Source organism: Cyprinodon tularosa, unplaced genomic scaffold, assembly GCF_016077235.1.
Source record: "Cyprinodon tularosa strain WSP-4 unplaced genomic scaffold, ASM1607723v1 ctg723, whole genome shotgun sequence".
NCBI lineage: Eukaryota > Metazoa > Chordata > Actinopteri > Cyprinodontiformes > Cyprinodontidae > Cyprinodon > Cyprinodon tularosa.
Window position 1 is genome coordinate 512,742 of NW_024039478.1, and position 25,548 is coordinate 538,289.

The window sequence follows — 25,548 nt, forward strand, 5'->3', positions numbered from 1 at the left end:
CAATTAGAAATCTGGGAAATCTCTGTCAAGAATAGAGCTCAAATATCCCATCAGAACATTATTATCTGGCGATTAACTTATATTGCACCAGCTATAAATCGGGGTGTATGTACAATCCGTCATGGATATAATTATTAAACCACCTCCCATGTGTTCTTTCTGCCTGTTTTTGTCACATGACACTCACAGTAATTATTAGTTGATTTTATAACCTTTTTTGATAACAAAAGGTGCACAAAGACATACTAATATTTTATTCACTTTTTTTATTATAGATGATATAAAACACACAGGAAATATGCATTTTAACTGAACAGCTTTAGAAAAAAGTAACATAACCAAAATTGTTATGTATTTTCATCTTTTTAAGGCTATTCTAAATGAGCAAAAATGACACAAATACAGATGCTTTTTGTTTCATTCGTACTGAATGTAATGATTGTCAATCCAAATGTTCTCATTAAGCCATTAAGGAGGAGCAGAAGTGGACGATAATGTGGGTGATTTTAGCACTTAATGTTTCAGCTTATCTAACACTTTTATTTTAATAGTTTTCAAACTTCTTCACAATAAACCTACGTGTTTACTACAGTTTGTATTCACCCCTGTGAGTTTTCACTGATTTTTTTATGTAAAAAAACACACCTACCTCCCTGGGGTTATAAACATAAGATAAAAAACAACAAATTAAAGCACTATTGTAGAATAGTAAAATATAATTTAATGTTGGAATAGAACACAAAAAAACATCTGTTAATATTTATGATGGGGTTTAAGCCTATTTCAATTCTCATTCTCTGTTGAATTAAGGTGCAGGTGAGTCTGCAAGATGTTGATCTGATATGAAAGTAGAAAAGCACTCAGAGAATGCAGAGAATGCAAGCACATTTAGACCCATATTGTGATTTTAGCTTGAACTCGTACATGTTCTGGATCATTGCCAAAGTTTAATGAACTGTCCCTTGGCATGAGGCGCACCTTTGGTGCAAACATTTCTTTACATGTTCAAGTCCTTCTGCTAACAAACCAATATGCATCTGCATGGCTGCCCTAACAGAGGCACGAGGTGAGTCTGCAGCCTCTGGTGTCTGTTGTGCTTTTACCTTTATTTTCACCTTATTCTTTGGCTCCCCTGTCTTTTGATTTTTTTTATTTTGTCTTCATACTTTAAGACTTTTTTATTCTGATGCTTAAGCTGTCAGTAGTTGCTACTGCCATCTACTGTGGAAGAATATTGCCAAACCTTGAGTCCAGGTTTGATGGATCCACAGACAGAGGTGTCAAAAGTGTTAATGTTTATTACCCAAGAAAAAGTATAAATCTTTCTATTTAAAAACACTTTTGTAGAAGTGAGAGTATCAACTTAACCTTTTTACTCAAGTAAAAGTGTGAAAGTACCATTTTAATAGTACTTAAAGTATAAAAGTAATGCAGGATAAATGATAAGGAAAGCTGCTTTGAACCTTAGACTGGCTACTGTACCACCCTATTAAAGATTTTCCTACAATTCTGGATGGTGACTTCCTTAAACTTAATTTTCTTAGTTTTATAACTAATGGTAAAAGTGTCAATTTTAACTTTGCATCCTCTTGAAAACGTATTTATTTTGGTATGTGGTGAACAAGTTGGCGCAGAACCGAGTCCAACCACAACAAAATTAATTGTGTGGATTAAACAAATTATTTTGATGGTTTTTATTTTTCTTTAAATACAAACAGGCCACAAGAACAATTGGCTTAAATTAAACAAAACTAATGAGTTTGTTTTCAAAGTGTAAGGAGTAGAAAGTAGAGATGATTGCAAAAAAAAATGTAATGATTAGAATAAAAAAAAAAAAAAAATGACTGCAGTAAAGTGAAGATAGCTGAAAATTCTACTTAAGGTAACAAAGTATTTGTACTTTACATGACACCTCTGCCCACAGACTGCACATTTAACCTTTTTCTCATAACGAGAGTAATTAAAAGACCACGCCTGATTAGCACAAATGTTTTCTTCATCTAGAGTATTTTTTTCCCTCTCTTCTTCACTTCCTAGCAGGCTGTTGCTCATTTAAAAAAAATGAATTTAAAATGAATTCAAATCTAACTGTATTAGTTTTTCTACTTTGTAATTATTTGAGGAAATATGCCCCCTTTCTTTTTATTGTCATTTGAGTATAGCCTGGTATTGTACAAGTACTAAAGACATTTTACCTTATGCAAAAAAATAAAATAAAAGTTTGAACAGCCAAATCAGTTTTATTCTCAAATTTGAACAGACATTCAGCCTCAACATCCAACATGTGAACTTAGGGGAGGGATGGCAAAAAACTGAAAGAGAAATTTGACTTTTATTTGTTCCCTAACTGTTGGAACCAATGGTGTTATGATGATCGTTGGTCTCTCTTATGCTTGATATATAAAAACAGGAAGAGATGGAAACATGTAAAAATAAATCTGGCTTAAAGTGCCTTATATAAGATATTCATAATATTTAACGATGACTTAGCGTATTAGGGTTTAACTGTACGACTTGAAAGGCTGTGGGGAAAAAGTCATTCTGTTATCAAAGGACAGATGTTACTGTTGTATCGTAAAAGCTGGATGCGTTCAAAGTAGTCATCCGTAAGAAAGTTTCTTTGTGAGGTCATGAGGTTGCTCTTCTGGCTGAAGAGGTGCTGGACGGGGGCCGTCGAAGGCAGAGGGGTGTTGTATTTAAGAAAAAGTTGCTTCACTCTGGGGAATTCCTGCAGACACTCGAGGCTCTTCCCTGTTCCCTCAACATACTTGCGGATCTCTTCCTTCACTCCTCGCTGCTGGATTTGGGTGGAGGTCTTGGGAGACCCGTAGCTGAAGAAGTCGTCCTCAGATTCTATGGTGGATGGGTTGCGGCTGGTGTTGGTTTCGTCCACGTTGCATGGGTCCACCTCTGAAGCCTCGGTGGTGAGAAGGGAGCACATCTCGTCCTTCTCTGAGGCCGGCATCCACCACAGACGGAACTGAGGGGTCGTTGCCGTGGCGATCCTTGCCTCTGTGCTGGAGAAAACTTCCTGAAATCGAACATCGATCGCCATGACGATGCTGTTGATGACTTCGCTGAAGTAGTTGGCCGCGTCCTTCTGCTCGTTCAGCTTGTTCTTCAAGCTCAAGACGGTTGGGATGACAAGACCAAGGTAACATTTCTGCTCAGCCTGGAAAAGTTCAAGGGCAAACGCAAGAGGGTGGAAAACGGTTACGTATTCTTTCAGGAAGGCCGATTCCTCCGGCTGCAGGCGTGGGACCTCCAGACGGGCACAGAGCTCCGTCAGCTCCCGCTCACTGAGGGAGACCATCTTCTGCACAGCGCAGTACTCCACGTTCCAACGAATAACAGCTGGGACGACCAGCGCCATCTTTCCAATTTCCTCCGCTACATTCATCCCGACCTGAAGGTGGTGGCATTTGCTCCATATTGAGAACACCTTGGTCATTGAGCTGTAATGCAGCTGACACATGGGCCCCTGTGAGATGGCCTGCCAAAAGTCCTCAGTGACTATCTGCTCCAGGATGTGTGATGCACAGCGCTGCACAGGGGGTAAGAACAACAGCATGTCCTGCTCTGGCTCACCCTCAAGTATGGAGCCCACATTCTCAAAGACCCCAAAATCATCGTCCCTCTCCTGACTGTCCCCAACAAACTCTTTGAAGACGCTGACAAAAGGGCTGGCGTTGTCTGTGACCGTGGTCTGGACTTTACTTTCTATGTTGTAAGCTACATGGGTGTCGTGTATCCGCCCAGCGAGGGAGTCATACGTGATTATATCCTGCAGCCGTGGGAACCCCAGGGCAGCGGACTTCCTTTCCAAAGTCACTGCGTCGATCCAGTGGCACGTCATGCCAAAGAAGCTCCTGTCGTTAGCTGTCCAGATGTCCGCCGTGGTGCATACATACTGGACGCCTCTGAGCTTGGCTAGCAGGTCCTCCCGCATTCTGGAGAGGCCATAGTCCACTCTAGCGAACAGGCTCACCCTGTCCATGACCTTTAGCCCCTCTGTCAAACCGCTGATCAGTTTCTGAAAACCAGGCTGGTCCAGCACATAGAAAGACTGACAATCCTCCACAATAAAGCTGAAGATGAGGTCATCGATCTTGGACTGCGTCAGACATTTTGAGATGATCTCCGCTTTGAGTTTTTTAAGCTGACAGTGTCTGCTTTCCTCACCGTTGTACTCCTCCTTTTTCCTTCCTCTCTTTGCATCCGGCCTTGCCTCACAGCCCAGGTGTGTTCTCTGTGGGAAAAGATGAAAAAATTTGATATGTTTTCAGGGTGGCTGTTTTCTAACTTTGTGCAACTTAGAAAAAAGAAAAACTGCAAAGATGATATAATTCTTCAACAAAGCCACTTATTTCCTTAGAGGAGTCTGCGGCGCCATGATTGGATCATGTGTAATGTCACCAGGGGAGCTGTTCATTCATTGACTCGATATTTAAACATTAACACAAACTGAACTGCAGGTCTTCCCATTCCCACTGCTTCACTCTGACTTACGTCTAAATGCTTCTTTAGGTTTGACGTGGAGGTTTTCGACGTGGACAGCAGATTAACCCTCGGCAGGCACAGATTACATTGGACGATTATATTTTTACCCTGATCAGCCTTGTACGTGAAATGGTGGCGATAACGCCAGCTGGTAATGGCCGATTTAGTTTCCCCGCAGGTCTCTTGCTGAAACCCATCCATTTCAAACGCAATTTCTGCCAAAAACCACGAGCTAAAATACAATAAAAGTATCGTAATCCGATTTAGTAATCTTGATTACACGTAAAGTAACGCTGGCCGCGGAGAAATCCTCATGAAAAAGGGGCAGGCCTTTGTCTCCATGTTGCCAAGGAAATCTTCTAGGAGAGGACGGCTACGTCATCTTTCTGTTCATACCGGAAGCTCCTGCAGATTGCTGTTTAATACGCATGCGCATTAAACATCTCCGGCAATTTATTTAACGTCATTGTCACTGCCTTCAGTTTAAAAAGGGCCTTTTTTTCCCTGTTTCATGTTAGAGCGACACGACGCCACCATTGGGTGGTAGAAGGTACAACGTTACAAATTTTGCAATTACAGAAATAAGAAAATAAATAATTATTTGATTTCAGACTAATTTGGTAATCAGTTCGGAATGAAAATAAGAATACATTTGGATAAATTCTGATAAATTAAATGATTTTTGGGGGGATTTGGCAATTCGATTACAATGGATAAAATAATAATTAAACAAACACGTTTTAAAACAAAATTAGAAGGGGAAAATAGATGTTTAATTTAATGATTTAATGACAGACAGACTGAACTTGTACAAAAAAATAAAATAATGTTAGAACTGTAAATATACAGTCATATGGTTACATTACTAGTTTTTAAAATTTATTTATTGCTGTTTTTCAAGGCTGCACTTTAAAAAAATTAAATTGTCTAGGGCTGTTTTAAACTAAATTTCTTTTTGCTTACATTTGTTAACACAAAATGAGAAAATAAATCCGTCTAAGTCTATGTTAAATTATTTATAATATTGGTCTACATATAATGCTAATGTAAATATGACACAAAGTTGATACTCTCACATCTTCCTCTGAATTCTAACTCTGGGACCTTGATTTACAAATAAAAAGCCAATGTTATTTCTTCTTTTTTTTAAAAGTACTTTGTACCACTGAGCAGCTCTCCAGCTCTTTTTTTGTTTTTTTTTCAACCTTTTTTTGCCCTTAGCCTAGGTAAGGTTCTTCTGATGCTGGATCTGGGTCATGAAAGGATTCATCTTTGAATAGTGCGTTTATTTTAGCGTTTATCTATTTAGGAGTAGATTTCGCTCAAAATCCGCCAGCCAGGAGTCTTCTCCATGACTGTGCAGCCTAAGGATCTAGAATAGGAGACCATCTGAGGCTCTGCAAACCTTTCAGGTGTTGTGTGTTGAAGAACTGGCTGAGTGTGACCATGAGTTTCCACTATTCACATTTTTGCACAATATCCTGATTTCTTGAGGCACAGCATTATGGGCTTTTATTATCTGCAAGCCTTAAAAGTAAAAATGACTTTCTATTTGGCTTTCTGGATTGAATAGAACATTTCAGATATTATTCATTTTTAATTGTTCCATAGCTTAAGAGACAGATACAGCATTTCAGCTAAACTGTAAGGCTAGACAGGGAGAGCATTTATTGGAGATGCAGCAAAAAACTCATGGTGACTCTTGAGAAGCTGTAGAGATGGCCAGTGTGTTTTCATGGGGCATAGAAAACCATCAAACAAAAATCAGGGCAATGGTTTATCATTTCAAGTATATTCAAATGATATTAAAGTATATCCATCCATCCATTATCCGTCATGCTAATGCCAAGCGGGGTCACAAGGGGTACTGGTGCCTTTCTCCAGCTGTCTACGGGTGAGAATGAAACTATATTCAAATGATAAAATATTTTTAAAGAGAACCTCAGAACCCAAAAACTACTTGTGGCTGTGTGCTAAATTAAGGGAAATTTCGACGTAGTATAATTTTTTTGTTGTTTATTTCTCAATTGAAAGTTTGTATTTTTGGTTTGAACATAGTTAATTTTACTTTACCTAAAATTAAAAATCCCTTTCAGTGGAAAAAAGTTAACACAAATAATTAGCTGCCTGCAAATATTCATCTATTTACAGATAAAATAAAGCTACAATGATAATTCAGGACTGTAACATATATAACTATTTATATAACATGAAAATCTCTAGCTTTAATCAAATAAGAAATAGAACTGATAAGTAAAACTGATCTATTCAGCTGTAATAAAGTTGAGTTTTTTTTCGGGTGGGTCAAAATACTACCGTATTTTCACGACCATAAGGCGCACCGGACTAAAAGGCGCACTCTCAGTTATGTGTCCCATTTCTGTATTTAACGCACACATAAGGCGCACCGGACTATAGGGCGCGTTTTTTATATACAGGTACAAGTCCTCTACTACCTTTAAATACCTCTACTGCGTATTTAAAAATACAGCGGGGGCAAAACTGAGTATGACTGTGCTTTATTCATGTATTTATTACAAAGTATTAATCAAACCTGGCAGCTGGCCGTGAGACAGACACATCGCAGATGACACAGCGCTGTGGTCACTCCTAAATTAACTTAAAATCCTGAAACCTGCTGACGGAATATGTTCGCTTTTATTGCCGGTATCCTGGTGCCTGCAGCTAAAATTATTTAGATGAAAAACACCTGCCAGCAGCCGCGGTGAACCCCAGGCTGCCCAGCCTACAGGCTGCTGATGAAGAGATTTCTGCTGTCAGCGCACCGCTGGTATGTGGGGGTCTGAGCGCCTCCGACAGAAATAGATAATCTGGATGAACTGACTGCAATTATTAAGTTTTCAGGTGGACTTTCTCACTTAAAAACATATTAAAACTACTTTATTCCCACTGATCACAGCAAATATAGCTGCAAGATTTAGATTATTTAGATGAAAAAACACCTGCCAGCCACCGCGATGAAGAGGAGGAGACGCGCCGGGGATGCTGTTGAATTAAGTTTTCAGGGAGAAAAATACAGCGGGAGCAAAACTGAGTATGATTGTGCTTTATTCATGTATTTATTACAAAGTATTAATCAAACCCATCAAAGTCATCATCCTCTGTTTCTGAATAAAACAGCTGCGCTAAATTAGACATGCCAGTTTCCCCTTCTTCGCTGTCAGTCACTTTCCGTGCAGCGCGGCTCCTCAGAAATAATGCCGGCTTTTGCGAAAGCTTGAACAACAGAGCCAGCAGACACTTTAGTCCAAGCATCTACAATCCATCCGCAAACTGTGGCGTAATCTGCCCGGCGCTGCCTTCTTATCCTGAAACTGTGCTCTCCGTCGGTCATCCATCGCTCCCACGCCGCTCGCAGCCTTACTTCGAACGGCTGCTTCACACCGATGTCGAGCGGTTGAAGCTCCTTTGTCAGACCCCCGGGATAACGGCGAGCACAGCGTTCATTTGATTCACCTTTTTTTCACATCTGCTGTGAGATGGGCACGCAGCGATGGTGATGCGTGGAAAAAACCACCTAGTCTTCTCACATACACCTGCCTCAGCCACGCATCCATCCAGCCTTTTCCATTTGCGTTAATATCATATGTCATCAGAGCGCTGTCTGTCTCGCTGGCAGCTCCCAGATCAGCTTCTCTGATTGGTTGATGCGGCGCGTCCAGCAGCAAAACTTCAATTTTTCCATCTCGAGCAGCAGAAGCGCGGCGCTTCAGATGCTTAAACGCTCCCGACGTGCTGCACCAAAATGCGCTGCGGGACCTTTTGCTGCACCTATATGCGCGTCAACCATTGACTTTGCATGTAAACTCGCTGCTTCTGCTGCACCTGCTGGGTCCGGTTCACACCGATGTCGAGCAGCGTTAATTTGTTTCCCCATGTTTTTCACATCAGCTGTGAGATGGGCACGCATGGAGTTACATATTAACAGCGATGGTGAGGGGTGGAAAAAAAACACCTGGTCTCCTTACATTCAGCCACTCTTTCATCATCTCCTCAATGAGGTGGTCTCAAAAGTCGCAGTTACAACACACATAAGGCGCACCGCACCATAGGGCGCACCGCACATTTTGAGGGAAAAAAAAGACGTTTAAGTGCGCCTTATAGTCGTGAAAATACGGTATTTAGGAGATGAAAAATCTGATCCTATGGCTGAAGCTATCACCTTCATTTTAAAAATCATAATATAACCACAACTGTAAATAAAACAAATGGAATAGGTCAAAGAAAGCTATCATTCACCATGTTTGTTCCAGCACATGGCATCAGCAGTATTTTTTTAGCATTATGTCTTCAGTACTGAGGCCAGAACAGGGGACAGGACCAGTTCTACAGGGGCACTGCCCCTTTTTGGCCCCTGTCTAGAATGGCACATGGAAGAAAAACATTGTTTCTAAAATCACATGAATTTGCAAGCCTTACGGTAATACAGAGACAAAACCATGGATGCATGAAGGGATGGATGCTGGGGTATAATTTTTCATTTTTTTTTTTGTTAGCACAGACACTTAAATAGATCAGCATGGAAAATAATAAGGATGGAGATACTGAGCAGTCATCATAACCTGTAAAAACTGCAAAAGACTTGAGGCTGAAAGAGAAGTTTCCCTTTCTAGCAGGACAGCATCCTTAGACAAGCTTCCACAGCAACGGCTTATGGTTTAAAGCAAAGCTTTTTGCATGTGTTAGATTGGCCTAGTCAAAGTCCAGCCCTAAATTCAAGTATTAACCTTTGTCATGACTAGATAACTGATGTGTAGCTTGAGCTAATTTGCAGAGGAAGGGGAAAATTAATTCTAAAAGTCCATACAAATAAGGATAAGGAAAGAACACAGAAGCCATGCATAATTTCCCTTCCACTAGACATGTATAAATACTTGGGAGGTTTTATGCTCTAATTTGTGAAAATGTATGAAGGCATCTGGCATATCAATGATTTAATATAGGATTGCATGGCCATTGTGCAGCCACATATCTGTTTATACATTTTTGCTGCCAGAATGAACCCAGTGAACCCTCCTATAACACGCTGTCTGAGCATCTAATTGCTTTAAACAGTCTGTTTGGTTGCTGCATGTGCTGTTGTGCACCACAGGGATCGTTGTTTCAAAGGATGCTGTTATTTTCCTCCTCATCTGTGACAGGCGTGACTTCGATTTTGGTAATAATTATGGCATGTGAATCCAGCGTGGAGCGTGGAGATGTCTCACATGCCACTGGCTTTGTTTGGGTATTTACATTCCCTCATAAATTCTCCTGCATTTTAATTGGGCAGTCGCTGTGACAGCAGTTTTGAATGCAGATGCGAGTTCTCGTTTCACTCATTTAAACGCAAATCTCCTTCATTGGTTAGATTTGATGAGGGTGGGGTCTCACTTAAGAGTCTTTTGACGTCGCGCTCGTTGGGTTTAATAGGGACGCGGTCTGTGCTGGAGCAGAAAAAAAGTGCTCAGAGAAAATGTTTAAGGGGAAAAAAATGAAATAAAGTGCTGATGAGTTTAGAAATGTTTTGATGGTGATGTTAAGCTCTTCTGCGTGCTTCAAATGGAGCATTTATTCAAGTTGAACGTCAGCCAAACCTTACGAACGGTGGCTCCATCAGTTAAGGGTCTCTTACTTTTCAACACAAGTATGTCAAGAGGACCCGCGCCCTGGCGCGCCCTGGTGCGTCCATGCTGCTGGACCTGGGAGCGCGCGAACTAGTATGAAGCGCTATGGCTTGGTGTGACCGTGGGGTTCAAACGCTGCTGGCCACGGCGGGGGCTTTCGCCGCCTTCAGTCTGATGACCATCGCCGTTGGCACGGACTACTGGTTATATTCACGGGCGTACATCTGTAATGGCACCAACGCCACCACAGACGAAAGCCAGACTCAGATTAAAACTAAAAAAGGGGACCTCACCCACTCTGGACTGTGGAGAATCTGTTGTATTGAAGGTAAGCTTGACAAACTTTAAATTCTCTGCACTTTTTTCCCCAGTCAACGGAATTTATCTATAATGTAATACATATGCTTTATTTTTATCCTTTCTGATGCGCAAAAAGGACGCGCAGCTTTTTACGCACTTCAAAATCCAGTGGCTGAACGGCTTTATACCCTTGAGTATAACTTTTAATGGATATCAATAAGATGTCAAAGCTGCATGGGGCCAATTATTCGACTGAGACTAACTCTGCCAACTGTTACACCGCATTATTTCCCCCCACACACATAATCCTTTCGAAACAATGCCGTGCCAAACCGGAGCGTCTTTAAGCCCATTCACATTCGCTGCCAGGAAATGTGCGCGCTATTAGTCTACTTTCATTCATGTCTTTATTGTATCCAATGGTGCGTTGCTTGGCAACATCCATGAAATTGCTATGGAAACATGCCCAGTGACTTATAAATAGATGACAGAGTTCACGTCATGTCCGTGCAAAAAAGAGCAAAAAATAATAGATATATATATTTGAGATAGAATATCTGAAAAAAAAAAGACTTAATTCTCTCACATTTTCGGGGAAATATAACGGATTGGTGTTCCGGAGGTGCGCTTGCAGTGACGTCTTTCTCCAGAGGCAGACAGACGCTCATTGAACAATCTTCCTTCCGACCACCCCTTGACTTCTTGCTCAATGAGAGAATCGCTGAGGCTCGAAGGATTTGTTCACAGACGTCTGTCATGACTCAGTGATTTATTGAAAATATATGAAATAAAGATATATATGGAAAGGGGAGATTTTAACTTTGATATCATTTTACTTAATGTTTTTTTAAAGCATCTAATTTTAAACTAAAAGACTGTCTATGAAATCAGGCAGGTACAACAGAGAAATATGTTCAGGAGGTGGAGTCAGCTCCAGAAAACCATAGACTTGGCTCCATGCAAAGGCGGTGCAGCCATGACAGCAACATTTAAAGAAATCTATTCTACATAAAAAAATTTTCTCGCATGCATTTTTCCCTGGTCATTTTGCTGATATTGTGTTTTTTTGTCAGCATGTTTGTGTGTGTTCAGTTACATAACAGCATTTTAGGTCTGGTTGCCCTCCACTGCTTCTAACAGATGTAAATCTAATTCTTTTCATCATGTGTGCAGGTAAATGTTTGTATGTATGTGCCCATGGAGATTAAGGCAGAAGTTGTCTTTTGCTGTGGGAATCACCTATAAAACCAGAATGGGAAGCACCCTTGCAAAGCCAAGGTTCAAGGTCATATGGGAACAAAAGTAATAGCAGTGAATGGCAAGTGCTGACCCAGGAGGCAGTACAGATCACGGTGTGGAAATAGAAGAGGAATTATTGGTCAGTCCGTTGTTATCCTCCTGACTCACCCATAACCTTCACTCAGTGCAATCACCTGCTCCAAGCATCCAGTTGCTGGTCATGTCTCAAAATAATGCCACAAGACAGCAACCACAGTAACCGCTTCGTCACACCTATGTCTAGTCTCTAGGATCACACAGACCTTCATAATACAGACCCCATTGTCCTGGAAGACTAGTGAATCCACAAGCAATATGCAGACTTTAGTCATCCATGCAACACAGAGTCACAAAAGTTTAAAGGTGGGGTGACCCTCCCTGTCTGACAGCACAAGAGGGTCTACCCAACCACAGTGTCCATCAGGCAAACCCCCACATTCACCCTGGCCAAACATGGGCCAGATGAATTAGAAGACATTAGATGCAAGCCTCCCACACTGCCCACAAGCACAGAAACATATACCGGGCAGCTAGATCTATCACTATTCCTATTACGGATGTGCATGGATGTCTTGAGGGTTGTTCTTTTGTTGTAATGAGGCTGCAATACTCCAGATTCCTTAAACATTCCCAATACATATATGACTTCTGTGCAATTAAAGTTTAGGAATAGGTAAATGATCAGTGAAATGTTTTTTTGTATGTTGGTTTAGGGCTGAAACTGTTAACCAAATTAATCATGATTAATCGATTATTTAAATAATCATCAACTAATTTATTAACTGATTAATTGTTAACTGGAGGATAGAGACTCTAAACATGCCTTTAGCTGACAGAGCAACCCTCTTAGAGCAGTAATTACATCAAAATTGTAAAAAAAAGAAAATGTATGAACATTTTGTATTTAAGATTAAAAAAAACTTTTTTGTCTTTCAATATGCTCTATCCAGAACTCCTCAAGTGGAAACGTTTTAGTTTCACCTGGTTTAATTTCATAAAAAAAAAAAAAAATCATCTTAAAGGAACCTATCCGATCATTAATCGATTAATTGGAAAAACAATCGCCTGATTAATCGATTTGCATAATATTATGTTTTTTTTTTTTTTTAGATGTGTTTAAAAATCTGGTAATAGTTACAGTTTTACAGCCTGTTGAAAATCTGGTAGTGCTGGAACAATGGCTTTGTTGCCTTTTGTTTTGTTTGCTTTTCTCTTCACATTTTCTCTGCTATTTCCAAGTTTCCCATTTCCTGTGTCATCCAAGCCCACGCAGAAAGAAAGAGACACAGACACATTGTCAAGCGATGAAACTGTGCTGGGCTCGTCCTGTGGAGAAGGTGGAGGGATGCGATGAGCATCCTGGTGCGTTGTGATAAGATAGTTTCACTTCTGTGTCTTTGCCAAAAACTATGAGCTGCTGTGAGGTGGCTCAGTTGTCATGGAGACTCATAAGTGTAGTGGAAAAGACAAGTGATGAAGCCCTCACCACCATCACTACACACCCCCCTTTGGTCATAATGACAAACACACAGTTATTGAGGGTTTCACAGCTACCAGTAAAACATTGGCCTTTTTTACAGATTGCTGTAAGACAACCATGCGTCTCTCTGGATGACAACACATTGTTAGAAGACATACAGCATCTGTTCAGCACCCTAAAGCCTTTATTCTTTTCCAATAAACAAATAATGGCTATTTACAGGAAAACATGCTCTCATAACTCACCTCTTCTTGAAATGAGATCTAAAAAACAAGGCCAGTGACACTTTCATTTGCAGTTCATAACATTAATATTGCAAGGTCAGAACCCGCAATCATTACCAAGTGTGAGAATATGAATGAACCCATTTGACCATCTAATTAGCTGCATCATATTTAAGGCAAATGTCTCAGCTGGTGGTGCATTGGTGTGAGCCGGGAGGCAGCTGTTTTTCTTTGGGGGCTTTCGGTGGATGTGTGTGTTTTCAAGTGGAGGCGTTAGATTATATTAAATGGTGATGGGGGCGAATGGAGGCTGGAGGTAACTTTGCTGTTTTACCACGCTCAACCAATCTGTAATTAAAATGTAGCAACCCAGAAGCCATGCGGAGGCTCTAATTAGCCATTGGGTCTTAACTTCCACCTGTTCTTTTCTCATCATTGCAGAGGTTCAAATTCTCCTTTCTAATTATCACTTACTGTATCACTGTTTTCTTTTGCAACTTAAGCCAGAAGAAAAATAACCCAAACCATTAATGCTTTGCGAAATCTTTTTTTTTTTCATTGAAGTGTAAGCAAAATTCTAATAATTAGCCCTTCCACTGTGTAAACTAATTAATAAGCTTGATGTATAGTTTGACTTATGTAGTTGATGTAGTTTGACTTAGGTAGCTTGTGTTTTAATGACTTAACATAAAAATATGTATAGTTAAGTACAATTTAGGAAAGGAAAGCTCTATGTTGCAATACTTAATGATTAAATTAGGATAAATTCTATTTTTTGGTCCATAATACTTATTCTCAAGCGTTAATCTTTAAAATGTATTTTAAATTATTTTAGTGTTACAGAATTTTCAAATCCTGAAAACTGAGTTTTTGTAGGAAATGAATGGAATAATAGCATTTGTATTGTTTTAGTTAAAAACCAAACATTCTCCTTAACTAAATGACAAAATTCAGGTTATATTTTTCCTGTTTTTCAGAAACCAAAGATATTTAAATTTTCTAAATGACGACAGGAGGAAAAAACTTTTTCTTGTTAATATTGAGTTCACTTCTTTACATATTTTTTATTATTTGATATATTTAATCAAACTGGATGTTTTGCTTCCAGAAGTTGGCAGGTTTTCTGATGTAACTGTTTTGCAAGTAAATTTTCCTACATAAGTCCATTTTTAGCTCGAAGGGTTTTGTGGAATGGTGGAATGGAGATCAGATCTTTGTTATGGTCACTTCAAAACACAGAATTTGTGGTATTTAAGTCACTTTGTTACAATTTTTATGGTATGACTGAAAAGCTGTTTGTACCCAAACATCATCTTCATAGCTGATGTGTTGGGATGTCGGTTCAGTGAATTAAAGAATGTATTTTGGGAAGACTACTATTCGTTCCGCAATTAAATACCCACACATAATACTGCCGCCACTGTAAAGATGGGGTTATGTTCTCAGAACTGTAAACTTCCCCTTCTCTTCAAACTATAACTGCCATTATGGCCACAGATGTTGATTTCATTTTATTCTGTCCACATGACATTTTTCCTAATCTTTGTCAGTAATACTTTAATATCCTGTAACAGTTTGTACATATCAGAGCAACATGTTAAGACATTTCGTAATCATATCCAATTAATACAGAGATTTTCTGGGGATCCATCATTTTTTTCCGATTTTTTTTTCTTTTCTTCATAATACTGTACAAGGAAGAAGAATTTTTGAGGAGTTACTACCCAAAATAAGTGTGCTTCCATTTAGTTTGAATAATGTGAATTAACATATATTAAAATCTAAGAAGCTATGATGTAATCAGTTGAGCTATTTTGTTTTAATAAAAGAAGCTAAAAATGACAAATCATGTAATATAGCACGCAAAAGAGTAGCACAAACCTAAAAAGCATATGAATATTTACACAGTTCTGAACAATTCTCTTATAAATATAGATCATACAGAGAGTCAATTGTCTGTGTGCATTTTTAAATTGACTATGCATAACAGCCCACACCATGGCTTACATTTGGTACAAGATCTCAGTTTTCTTCCAACAACTCGGATACACATGCACAGTCAAACTCAAGCTGTGTTTAAAGAAATTGCAGCCTGGTGACAATTTAATTAACCAACTGTCATTCATATCAACACTGCATCGCTTATGTCTTTGCCAAAATGGCTTTTCTCTCATCCTCACTTGGACAGAAAGACAGAGAAAAAAAATATTGGAGCAATTTGTTTGCTGCCTCGTCTTTCCCCGCTTCCACAGTAATAAATTCATGCGTTGGTAAGTCGGTGACAGTAATGGGAACACGTCTGCATTGGACATTATGTGTCAGCTCCAGCTTTACAAAGGCCTAATCATTCAACTTGTTGTGAAACTGGAGAGCTCTCATCACTGTTCACACTCTCCGTTGGCGGTCCTGGCAAAAAGGGGATTAAAGTAAAATCAAAGCTGAAACATGGCTTGTGTTTGTTACAAAGCTGTCATTAATATATCTGCATCACTACTAAAAGCTTTGCACATCTTATCAGTTTGTCAGTCTATCTGCAAAGCCATCAACGTGTTAAAAGAAGGAAGTGAGGGCATAAGGCTTGATGCCATGATTCTTAGAAACCCCAGAATGAGCAAATGATGACTTACATAGTAAGTGAAGGGTCCTACCCAAGGACACCATGATTGAAATGGAGTGGGGGCTTGAAAGGGTACAGAAATGTTACATTAATTTTGCATTTTGCAATGTTATCCTGGTAGATCAATGTAGCCTGTTGCATAGATTTCTTTTGCAAAATATATTTTATAAATGATTTTTCATCACCTAAAGTCATGACGTTTGGATCGTGACCAAAAGAACAAGATCATTGATACAGGCGGCTGAAATTTTGTTTCCTCCACATGGTAGGAGGGTACTCCTTTACAGATAGAGTGAGGAGCTTGTCCATCTGGGAGAGGTTCAGAGTAGAGCTGCTTCTCCTCCACACTGGGAGAAGTCAGTTGAGGTGGCTTGGACATCTGTTTCAGATGAACCCCTGGAGTCCACCCCAGGAGACGTTCCAGGAATGTTCCCCTGAGAGGTGGCTCAGGGGACAACCTAGCACATGCTGGAGGGAATTCTGGGCATCTCTGCTGAGACTGCTGCCATGGTGACCTGGTGCCAGATGAGAGGAAGATGATGAGTATGAGATTTTTTCCTTCATATATATAAAACATATTTAGGTTCTTAAGTGGAAAATATTTTAAATTCTTGTTGCGTGGATGCGTGGAATTAATTGCAAACTTTCTGCAAAGAACATCTAATAGATAGGGGTGGGTATTGGCAGAGAAGTCATGATTCGATTCGAATCACGATTCACATGCCACGATGCGATTCTATCACGATGCATCATGATACTTGAAATATTGCGATGCATTGCGATATTTTCACTGAACACTGTAAGAAAAAGATACAGTCATTACCAGTGGCTGACTGGCTGGGTATGATCTGGATCGTGTCTTCAATTGATACATAACTGAAAGCAACTGAATTCCTACATAGCTGTATTTATTGAAACGACTTTTGGAGGTGTTGCCATGAAAACAAATACTGGACACAAATATTACTATTACTGGTGAGGACACACTGACAAAAAGATCTTAGGATTCATCAAACTTAAAATAACAAAATAAGGATAATCAATGCCGTTTACATGGCCTCAGTGGTCCTTAAAACCAATGAAACAAAAACATTCAAATTACGTGCATCATATCAATTTAATTTTTACCTTCTTTGTTATTAAAGCCAAAATGCATTCAAGCATCTGACTTGAAAAGTGATGGAGCCGCGGGGCAAATTTTCATAGTGTCCTCCATATTTTATTTCATATGACTCGTCGCAGTATCCCACGGCCGGAAATGCTTGTGACACAAGGCAGCCGGCGTCAACACATCTGCAGCGACATCTGCTGGACTGGAAGTTGTATTCCACTTGGTTTGGCTGATGTGCGACAACCATTAATGTATTTTATTTGTTAATTTATTAATTTTTTTTAATAATCGATTCTTGCCTTCAAGAATCGATGCAGTAGATCACAAAAATTAGAATCGCGATGCATTGATATGACGATTATTTTGCACATCCTTACTAATAGATAGATCTACTTTCAGATCATAACAAGCTTAAGAAGAGATCTGCCTATATTAAGACGACTATCATGTATATATATAAATACAACCTGAGTTCTACTTTAAATTTTTTTTAAATTATAATACAATGATTAAAACACTAATTAAGCAAGAGATCCTGGATGTTGAAAAGAGGCACCTACTAAATGTTTTCCTCAGATAAACTTGCTAAAGCTTTTGAGTTAAAAAAGTAGCATTCTTTTTACAACATTAACAACTACAATTAATGTTTTTTTATTAAGTCAACCTTAGTCCACCTTATTTTCTTCAATTTGTTGTTCTAAAGTTATTTTACAGGAGTAAAATGACGAACATCAGGATGTCCTAAATTGATGCTCAAAGTATTTTGAATTACATTAAAATATCTTGTTTGTGTTGCATGCCAGTTAGCTTTCCTCTGTTAAAGATGCCTTCCAAAGATACTGGCCCCTTGGGCCAAAGAACTGCAGCATTATTCTGCTCGATCTTGTAGCTCACGCTCATGATTAACACATTCTTTTTTGTTTTACTTTTTGAGCTGGATGCTGCTTCTGTGTATCCACAAAATGCATCATTGTAAAGCTTTGATTGTTTGCTAGGTTGGACCCATTCAACATGGACGCAATTGATGTCACATCCGCAGAACAGTGCTGGAACTTCCGACACAAAATAAATCCAGGAAAATAAGCAACAAGCAGCAATGCAAAAAAAAAGAGATGCACTGGGAAGTTTGTGGAAAAAAATAACAACGGATTTTTTTACTACAAAAATCGGAACTCTAAACATAAATCTGGGCCAAAAAGAAAATGAGATCAACAAAAAACAAACTTAACACGTGGACCTGAAGTATTAGTTGATGTTACTTAGGCTATGCTCACACTGCAGCCTGAAGTAACCCGAATCCCATTTTTTTGCCCATATGGGACCTGTATCTGATTTTTTCATGGCAGTCTGAACCTCACGAATCCAATTTTTTCCAATGCGACCCAGATCACTTGGCTATGCGGTCCTGAACTCGATACGAATCTGATCTTTTGAAATGCGGCCTGTTTGTAAACAACCAGGTTGCATTCATCCGACCTGAACATTATTGATATTCATCAAAGGTCACTATTCTGCGTCTTGTTACGCAGAAGCAGGAACAAAAACAAAAACCATGGCGGACAAAAAGGCAGAGAGACATGTTTTTTTTTTTTTTACCATCTTGAAAATATTGAGTTTTTACGTTTGGGAAGGATGCAGCGCTCCAGCACTACCATCCATGTTTACTTCCACAAACACAGAGCATGCTTGCTTGTGACGTCATTGCGTCCTCTACTGCGTATGCAGGACACATGCATTATAGGAATGCTGTTCACAAGTATTAAGGCCTTCAGTAAGAGCACAGCCTGAACAAGGGGAAGAAATATACTAACTGATCAGGCCATTTTGACACAAGAGGGAACATTGCATACATTTACCTAGTAGTCTAGTTGCAAAAAAAAAAAAAAGAGGGATGGTGGAATTTTTTTTTTTTTGAAGCATAGCCTAATTGATATAGTCTATTAACCTAAAGCAATATGCATGGTATGGTCATTACTGTCAGGTCCACCGGTCATTGACCTTGACCGAGGCACCTTACAGTAGAACTGTAGTCAGTCCCTGGACTGGCATGGCTATCATCATAGTCATGGTAGGCCACTTCTTTGATTTTATTTATTTTGCTCAGGCTACTTGTAAGCTGACAGCCCGCCAAATGTTGAAAGGGCAATATTGCTATCACTGTTAATATATAGTAGAAATTTTAAACATTTGGTAATAAAATATCACAGGGGATGGTATGGGGGGATGGTAGTTTAAGAAGGGGGATGATTTTTAAGATTATTTTAAGAAAGGGGATGCCATCCCCCCTTAACTTGAGCACTGCATTTACCTAAACAAAACTACAACAAAATGACAAAGCTAATCTATACAATACAAAATCAGCAACCTAAAAGAAAACAATGTAATTAAACTCTCCAACTTTAATTACAACAAAAACCTAACAAAATGGAAAAAAACTGGAAGAGTCCAATTAAGTCTCAGTGCCACTGAGATTCTTTTCAGCTGGGACTCTTGCTTCAATGGCCCAGCCAAGCCCCCATGGCAGCCTTCCAGGAACTGGCATCTTAAAAGAAAAGTATTACCGTATTTTCACGACTATAAGGCGCACTTAAACGTCTTTTTTTTCCCTCAAAATGTGCGGTGCGCCCTATGGTGCGGTGCGCCTTATGTGTGTTGTAACTGCGACTTTTGAGACCACCTCATTGAGGAGATGATGAAAGAGTGGCTGAATGTAAGGAGACCAGGTGTTTTTTTTCCACCCCTCACCATCGCTGTTAATATGTAACTCCATGCGTGCCCATCTCACAGCTGATGTGAAAAACATGGGGAAACAAATTAACGCTGCTCGACATCGGTGTGAACCGGACCCAGCAGGTGCAGCAGAAGCAGCGAGTTTACATGCAAAGTCAATGGTTGACGCGCATATAGGTGCAGCAAAAGGTCCCGCAGCGCATTTTGGTGCAGCACGTCGGGAGCGTTTAAGCATCTGAAGCGCCGCGCTTCTGCTGCTCGAGATGGAAAAATTGAAGTTTTGCTGCTGGACGCGCCGCATCAACCAATCAGAGAAGCTGATCTGGGAGCTGCCAGCGAGACAGACAGCGCTCTGATGACATATGATATTAACGCAAATGGAAAAGGCTGGATGGATGCGTGGCTGAGGCAGGTGTATGTGAGAAGACTAGGTGGTTTTTTCCACGCATCACCATCGCTGCGTGCCCATCTCACAGCAGATGTGAAAAAAAGGTGAATCAAATGAACGCTGTGCTCGCCGTTATCTCGGGGGTCTGACAAAGGAGCTTCAACCGCTCGACATCGGTGTGAAGCAGCCGTTCGAAGTAAGGCTGCGAGCGGCGTGGGAGCGATGGATGACCGACGGAGAGCACAGTTTCAGGATAAGAAGGCAGCGCCGGGCAGATTACGCCACAGTTTGCGGATGGATTGTAGATGCTTGGACTAAAGTGTCTGCTGGCTCTGTTGTTCAAGCTTTCGCAAAAGCCGGCATTATTTCTGAGGAGCCGCGCTGCACGGAAAGTGACTGACAGCGAAGAAGGGGAAACTGGCATGTCTAATTTAGCGCAGCTGTTTTATTCAGAAACAGAGGATGATGACTTTGATGGGTTTGATTAATACTTTGTAATAAATACATGAATAAAGCACAATCATACTCAGTTTTGCTCCCGCTGTATTTTTCTCCCTGAAAACTTAATTCAACAGCATCCCCGGCGCGTCTCCTCCTCTTCATCGCGGTGGCTGGCAGGTGTTTTTTCATCTAAATAATCTAAATCTTGCAGCTATATTTGCTGTGATCAGTGGGAATAAAGTAGTTTTAATATGTTTTTAAGTGAGAAAGTCCACCTGAAAACTTAATAATTGCAGTCAGTTCATCCAGATTATCTATTTCTGTCGGAGGCGCTCAGACCCCCACATACCAGCGGTGCGCTGACAGCAGAAATCTCTTCATCAGCAGCCTGTAGGCTGGGCAGCCTGGGGTTCACCGCGGCTGCTGGCAGGTGTTTTTCATCTAAATAATTTTAGCTGCAGGCACCAGGATACCGGCAATAAAAGCGAACATATTCCGTCAGCAGGTTTCAGGATTTTAAGTTAATTTAGGAGTGACCACAGCGCTGTGTCATCTGCGATGTCTCTGTCTCACGGCCAGCTGCCAGGTTTGATTAATACTTTGTAATAAATACATGAATAAAGCACAGTCATACTCAGTTTTGCCCCCGCTGTATTTTTAAATACGCAGTAGAGGTATTTAAAGGTAGTAGAGGACTTGTACCTGTATATAAAAAACGCGCCCTATAGTCCGGTGCGCCTTATGTGTGCGTTAAATACAGAAATGGGACACATAACTGAGAGTGCGCCTTTTAGTCCGGTGCGCCTTATGGTCGTGAAAATACGGTAGATTAAAGCAAAATCTGGCTAAATTAGTTAACCAACAGTTAACCAATGCCAAATCATATAATTAAACAAAGAATCAAAAACAATATGGTAAACATAATAAAGTTATACATTTAAATAAAAATAATTATATTCATCACACTGCCCTCTGCCATAACTCTGATACATCGCCAGCTTCAGTAAATGGCAAGCACAGCTTTAAAAACTTGTGGCCCATCATACACTTCTGCAACAGATGCACAATCAACAGAGTTCTAGCAAAATATTTCTGAACCTAACACACCCACTCCTTTATCTACCCCTTTTCAGATCAGAGGGATGGACCATGACCAGAAGCTACAGGTTATACGTGGTTTCATCTTATTGCTCAGTCTTTTCTGTGTGGATACCATCTTCAGTGCTGTGTAGATTAATGCTGCGTTCACACCGGGGGCAGCAAAAACAGCAAAATCGCGTCTGCTGCTTCATTTTTGCTGCTTGTACCAGTTAGTTCTGACGCGCGGCTGAAGCAGCTTTGCTGCTCTGCCTGCGCGGTCCAAAAGTGGCTCTGACGCGCGTTGGGCGGAGCTTCACTATCCTTTCTCTGCCTTGCAGCTATATTTGCTGTGATCAGTGGGAATAAAGTAGTTTTAATATGTTTTTAAGTGAGAAAATACACCTGAAAACTTCATCAGTGCAGTCAGTTCATCCAGATTACGATCCTGCCTCCCAATATTATTTCTGTCGGAGCCGCTCAGACCCCCACATACCGGCGGTGCGCCGACAGAAGGAATCCATTCATCAGCAGCCTCTGGCGGGTCACCTCCTCACGGTTTACCGCGGCGGCTGGTAGGTGTTTTTCATCTAAATAATCCGATCTGCAGGCACCACAATAATAAAAGCGAACATATTCTGCCGGCAGATGTATATATTTTAAGTTAATTATGCGTTAATAAACTGTTTAAGAGGAGTAATCAGAGCGGTCTGTGTCATCAGCGCTGTGTCTCTCTCCCAGCCAGCTCCCAGATCAGCTTCTCTGATTGGTTGACGCGGCGCGTCGAGCAGCAAAAATTCAATTTTTCCATCTCGAGCAGCAACGCGTTTGCGGCGCGTCACGCGCGTCAGATGCCAAAACGCGCCCGACGCGCTGCTTCAGCTGCTCAGACGCGCTGCGCTTGCTGCTCGAAACGCGCCGCGGGACCTTTTGCTGCGCCTTGACGCGCGTCAACCATTGACTTTGCATGTAAACTCGCTGCTTCTGTCGCGCCAGCTGCCCCCGGTGTGAACGCAGCATAAGGGTCCCATTTCAGGGGCTGCATCCTTCAGTGGAAGCATTTGTAGACTGATTGCATCTCAGTACTTGGCTTCATAGGATTATGGCTCTGTTCGAAAACCTCGGCTGCATCCTCCAAGGACGCGGTCTACCTAGACTGGATCCTTCGAAGTCCGTGAAAATAAGGAGACCGGAAGTGTTTTGGCTGTAAATTTGAACAGGTCTACCCTTCGGCGGGTCTACCGCCGTATGCTCTGTTGCTTAGCAACCGTGAAAGTTGACACACAAAGCAGGAAAAGAATGAATACCAAAGTTTTCAAAACTGTTTGTTTATTTATTTATTTATTTTTTATTGTAAACTGAACAAAGACTACACTCACAAGAATCCAAAGTGGAATAAAGGAGCCAACCACCGGGAGCAGGAACAAATAAAAGCAAATGTAATGATAGAAACCTTAGTCAGTTAAATAACCTGCTGCTGTCATTCTGCACATCTCTGATGTTGCTGCTATTTTCAAATATCCATTACTGTAAAAATGTCCATAGCTGCATATTGGTTATTTATTCTCCAGTTTTATATTGTTAAAACACTTTACGGTATTTTATTGTTTATCTTCTAACTCTTCCCTATTATGTTATTCTTAGACATTTTTCTAAGGTCCACATTTGTGTGACCATTTTCAATAATCTTTCTGCTGCAGTAAATTTGCCCATTGTGGGACAATAAAGGGATTTTCTAATCCATAAAAGGGGTAGAAATATATAAGTAAATCTAAACAATGTATGTATAAAAATATATCTGCAAAATCTCTAATATTCAATAACAAAAAATACTTAACTAAGCATATTGTGCAAAACAGCAATAAAAAAATTAAACTCCTATCAGATTTATAGTTTCCACTCTGCATATCTATTAGAATCTGTCCTTAAATTACAGCCAAACCCATTTACGCAGTAACAGATAAAAACCTTTAGATAAATCAAACATTACCGCCACATATCTGACTCTATAACCATTAAAACAACTATTTTCATTCATTTCAGACGGAACTATTCACATACCTGTATTATATTAAACTGAACTTCCAATTTTCACCACTGTTCGGCGCCAAGTACCCTTTCCTCTGATCACGGTGCAAATCACGGCTTGCTTGGTCTCTCAATGAATCCTGGGTAAACCAAGAATACCGAGGATACATCGGACCCGTCCTTCAAATCGGGCAAAAAGAAGGACGCATTTTAAGGCCGCAAAACGAGGACTCTTGGAATCCGACCAGACCTCGGCGCCACGCTATGACGTCATCGTCCTTCGAATCTGGCCTTCTAAGGACGCGTCCTAGGTTTTCGAACAGAGCACCAGCTTTATGCTGTCATGGTTTCTATGGAACTGAAGTTACACTGAAGTGAGAAAGGGGGAGAGCGGCTGAAGGCTAGACTGTACTAATTTACATCTCATCATTTCCATCCTGAATTGTTTCTGATGCCTTCAAAGGATCTGTCTATGTGGGTGAGGCTCTTCGAAAGGATGCAGGCCATTAATTGGAGCCTCTTGCTGAGTTCAAATTCACGAGCTGCATCCTCCGAAGGCAAGATCTGTTAGCCGATTACGTCATAGCGCGGCACCGAGGCCTTTTCGGATTGGAAGACTCCTCGTTATGCAGCCGACAAATGCAGCCTTCTTTTTGCCCGTTTTGAAGGACAGGTCCGGTGTATCCTACGTAGCCTTGGATATCCCATGATGTATTGCGAGTCCAAGCAAGCCGGCTGCTCGGTGCTCAGAGGAGAAATGTACTTGGAGCCAAACAGTGCAGTTTAATATGATACTAGTATGTGAATAGTTCCGTCCAAAATTAATGAAAGTACCGTAGTTGTTTTAAATGGTGGTCTGATCACTCTTTGGTTTCTAAATTAACTCAAAGCTGGAGTTTGATGGCAACTGAGGGAATTTTATCAAGGCTTGTGCCTCAAATATAATCGCAAAAGAGATATAACTATTCTGTACCTACTGTATAACAATTGTATAGTGATAGTTGTTCAAAGACTTGTATTGCAATCCCACTCTCCCACTCTACTCGGGCCATATGCCACAAAGATCTGAGACAACCTAGCCCCAGCATTCCCTTTGGCACAGTCAGTCTTGAGCTCACGTCAACAGACCTAAACAAAGCTATGATTGTGACACCCCATATGTTGTGTCACACTATGCTTCTGTATCTGGTCTCATTGACATTCAATTCCGACTCGTTACTACGGTATGGCCTTGCTTAGACCCTTACTCTACCCCTAACCTTAACCATTACCAACACATACCTAACCATAATCCTAACCTAACTCAATTCACACCTTATTGAAAAACTTAACCCTCACCCCAAGAAGAAAACATTTCCTCATGGGAACTAGTCATTGGTGACCAAAATTACCTATAGGTCCCCAAAATGTGGCAGATTTTTGGGAAATAGTCCCCACAAGATAACAAATACACTCACCGGCCACTTTATTAGGTACACCTGTCCAACTGCTCGTTAACACTTAATTTCTAAGCAGCCAATCACATGGCGGCAACTCAGTGCATTTAGGCATGTAGACATAGTCAAGACAATCTCCTGCAGTTCAAACATCAGTATGGGGAAGAAAGGTGATTTGAGTGATTTTGAACGTGGCATGATTGTTGGTGCCAGAAGGGCTGGTCTGAGTATTTCAGAAACTGCTGATCTACTGGGATTTTCACGCACAACCATCTCTAGGGTTTCCAGAGAATGGTCCGGAAAAAAAAAAC

General features: G+C 40.5%; 2 protein-coding genes across 3 annotated transcripts in view; one reads left to right on the forward strand and one right to left on the reverse strand.

Moving 5' to 3' along the window:
• Positions 1–2,220: 2,220 nt before the first annotated feature.
• Positions 2,221–4,865, reverse strand: zgc:161969 (uncharacterized protein LOC569044 homolog). 2 transcript variants are annotated; one of them, XM_038269195.1, is made up of 2 exons: positions 4,608–4,865; positions 2,221–4,249 (listed from the first exon to the last, which is right to left on the reverse strand). In XM_038269195.1, exons 1-2 carry the CDS (start codon positions 4,695–4,697, stop codon positions 2,537–2,539), a joined length of 1,803 nt encoding a protein of 600 aa, XP_038125123.1. In that variant the 5' UTR covers positions 4,698–4,865; the 3' UTR covers positions 2,221–2,536. The 2 variants fall into 2 exon arrangements, with proteins under 2 accessions (XP_038125123.1, XP_038125121.1); XM_038269193.1 differs by having other exon boundaries at positions 4,510–4,864.
• Positions 4,866–9,640: 4,775 nt separating this feature from the next.
• The window catches only part of LOC119772662 (voltage-dependent calcium channel gamma-4 subunit-like), a 31,146-nt gene continuing 15,238 nt past the window's right edge, over positions 9,641–25,548 (forward strand). The window contains exon 1 of the mRNA XM_038269187.1: positions 9,641–10,455. Coding sequence (XP_038125115.1) covers positions 10,233–10,455 — 223 coding nt within the window. The 5' untranslated portion in view covers positions 9,641–10,232. The remainder of the gene's footprint in view (positions 10,456–25,548) is intronic.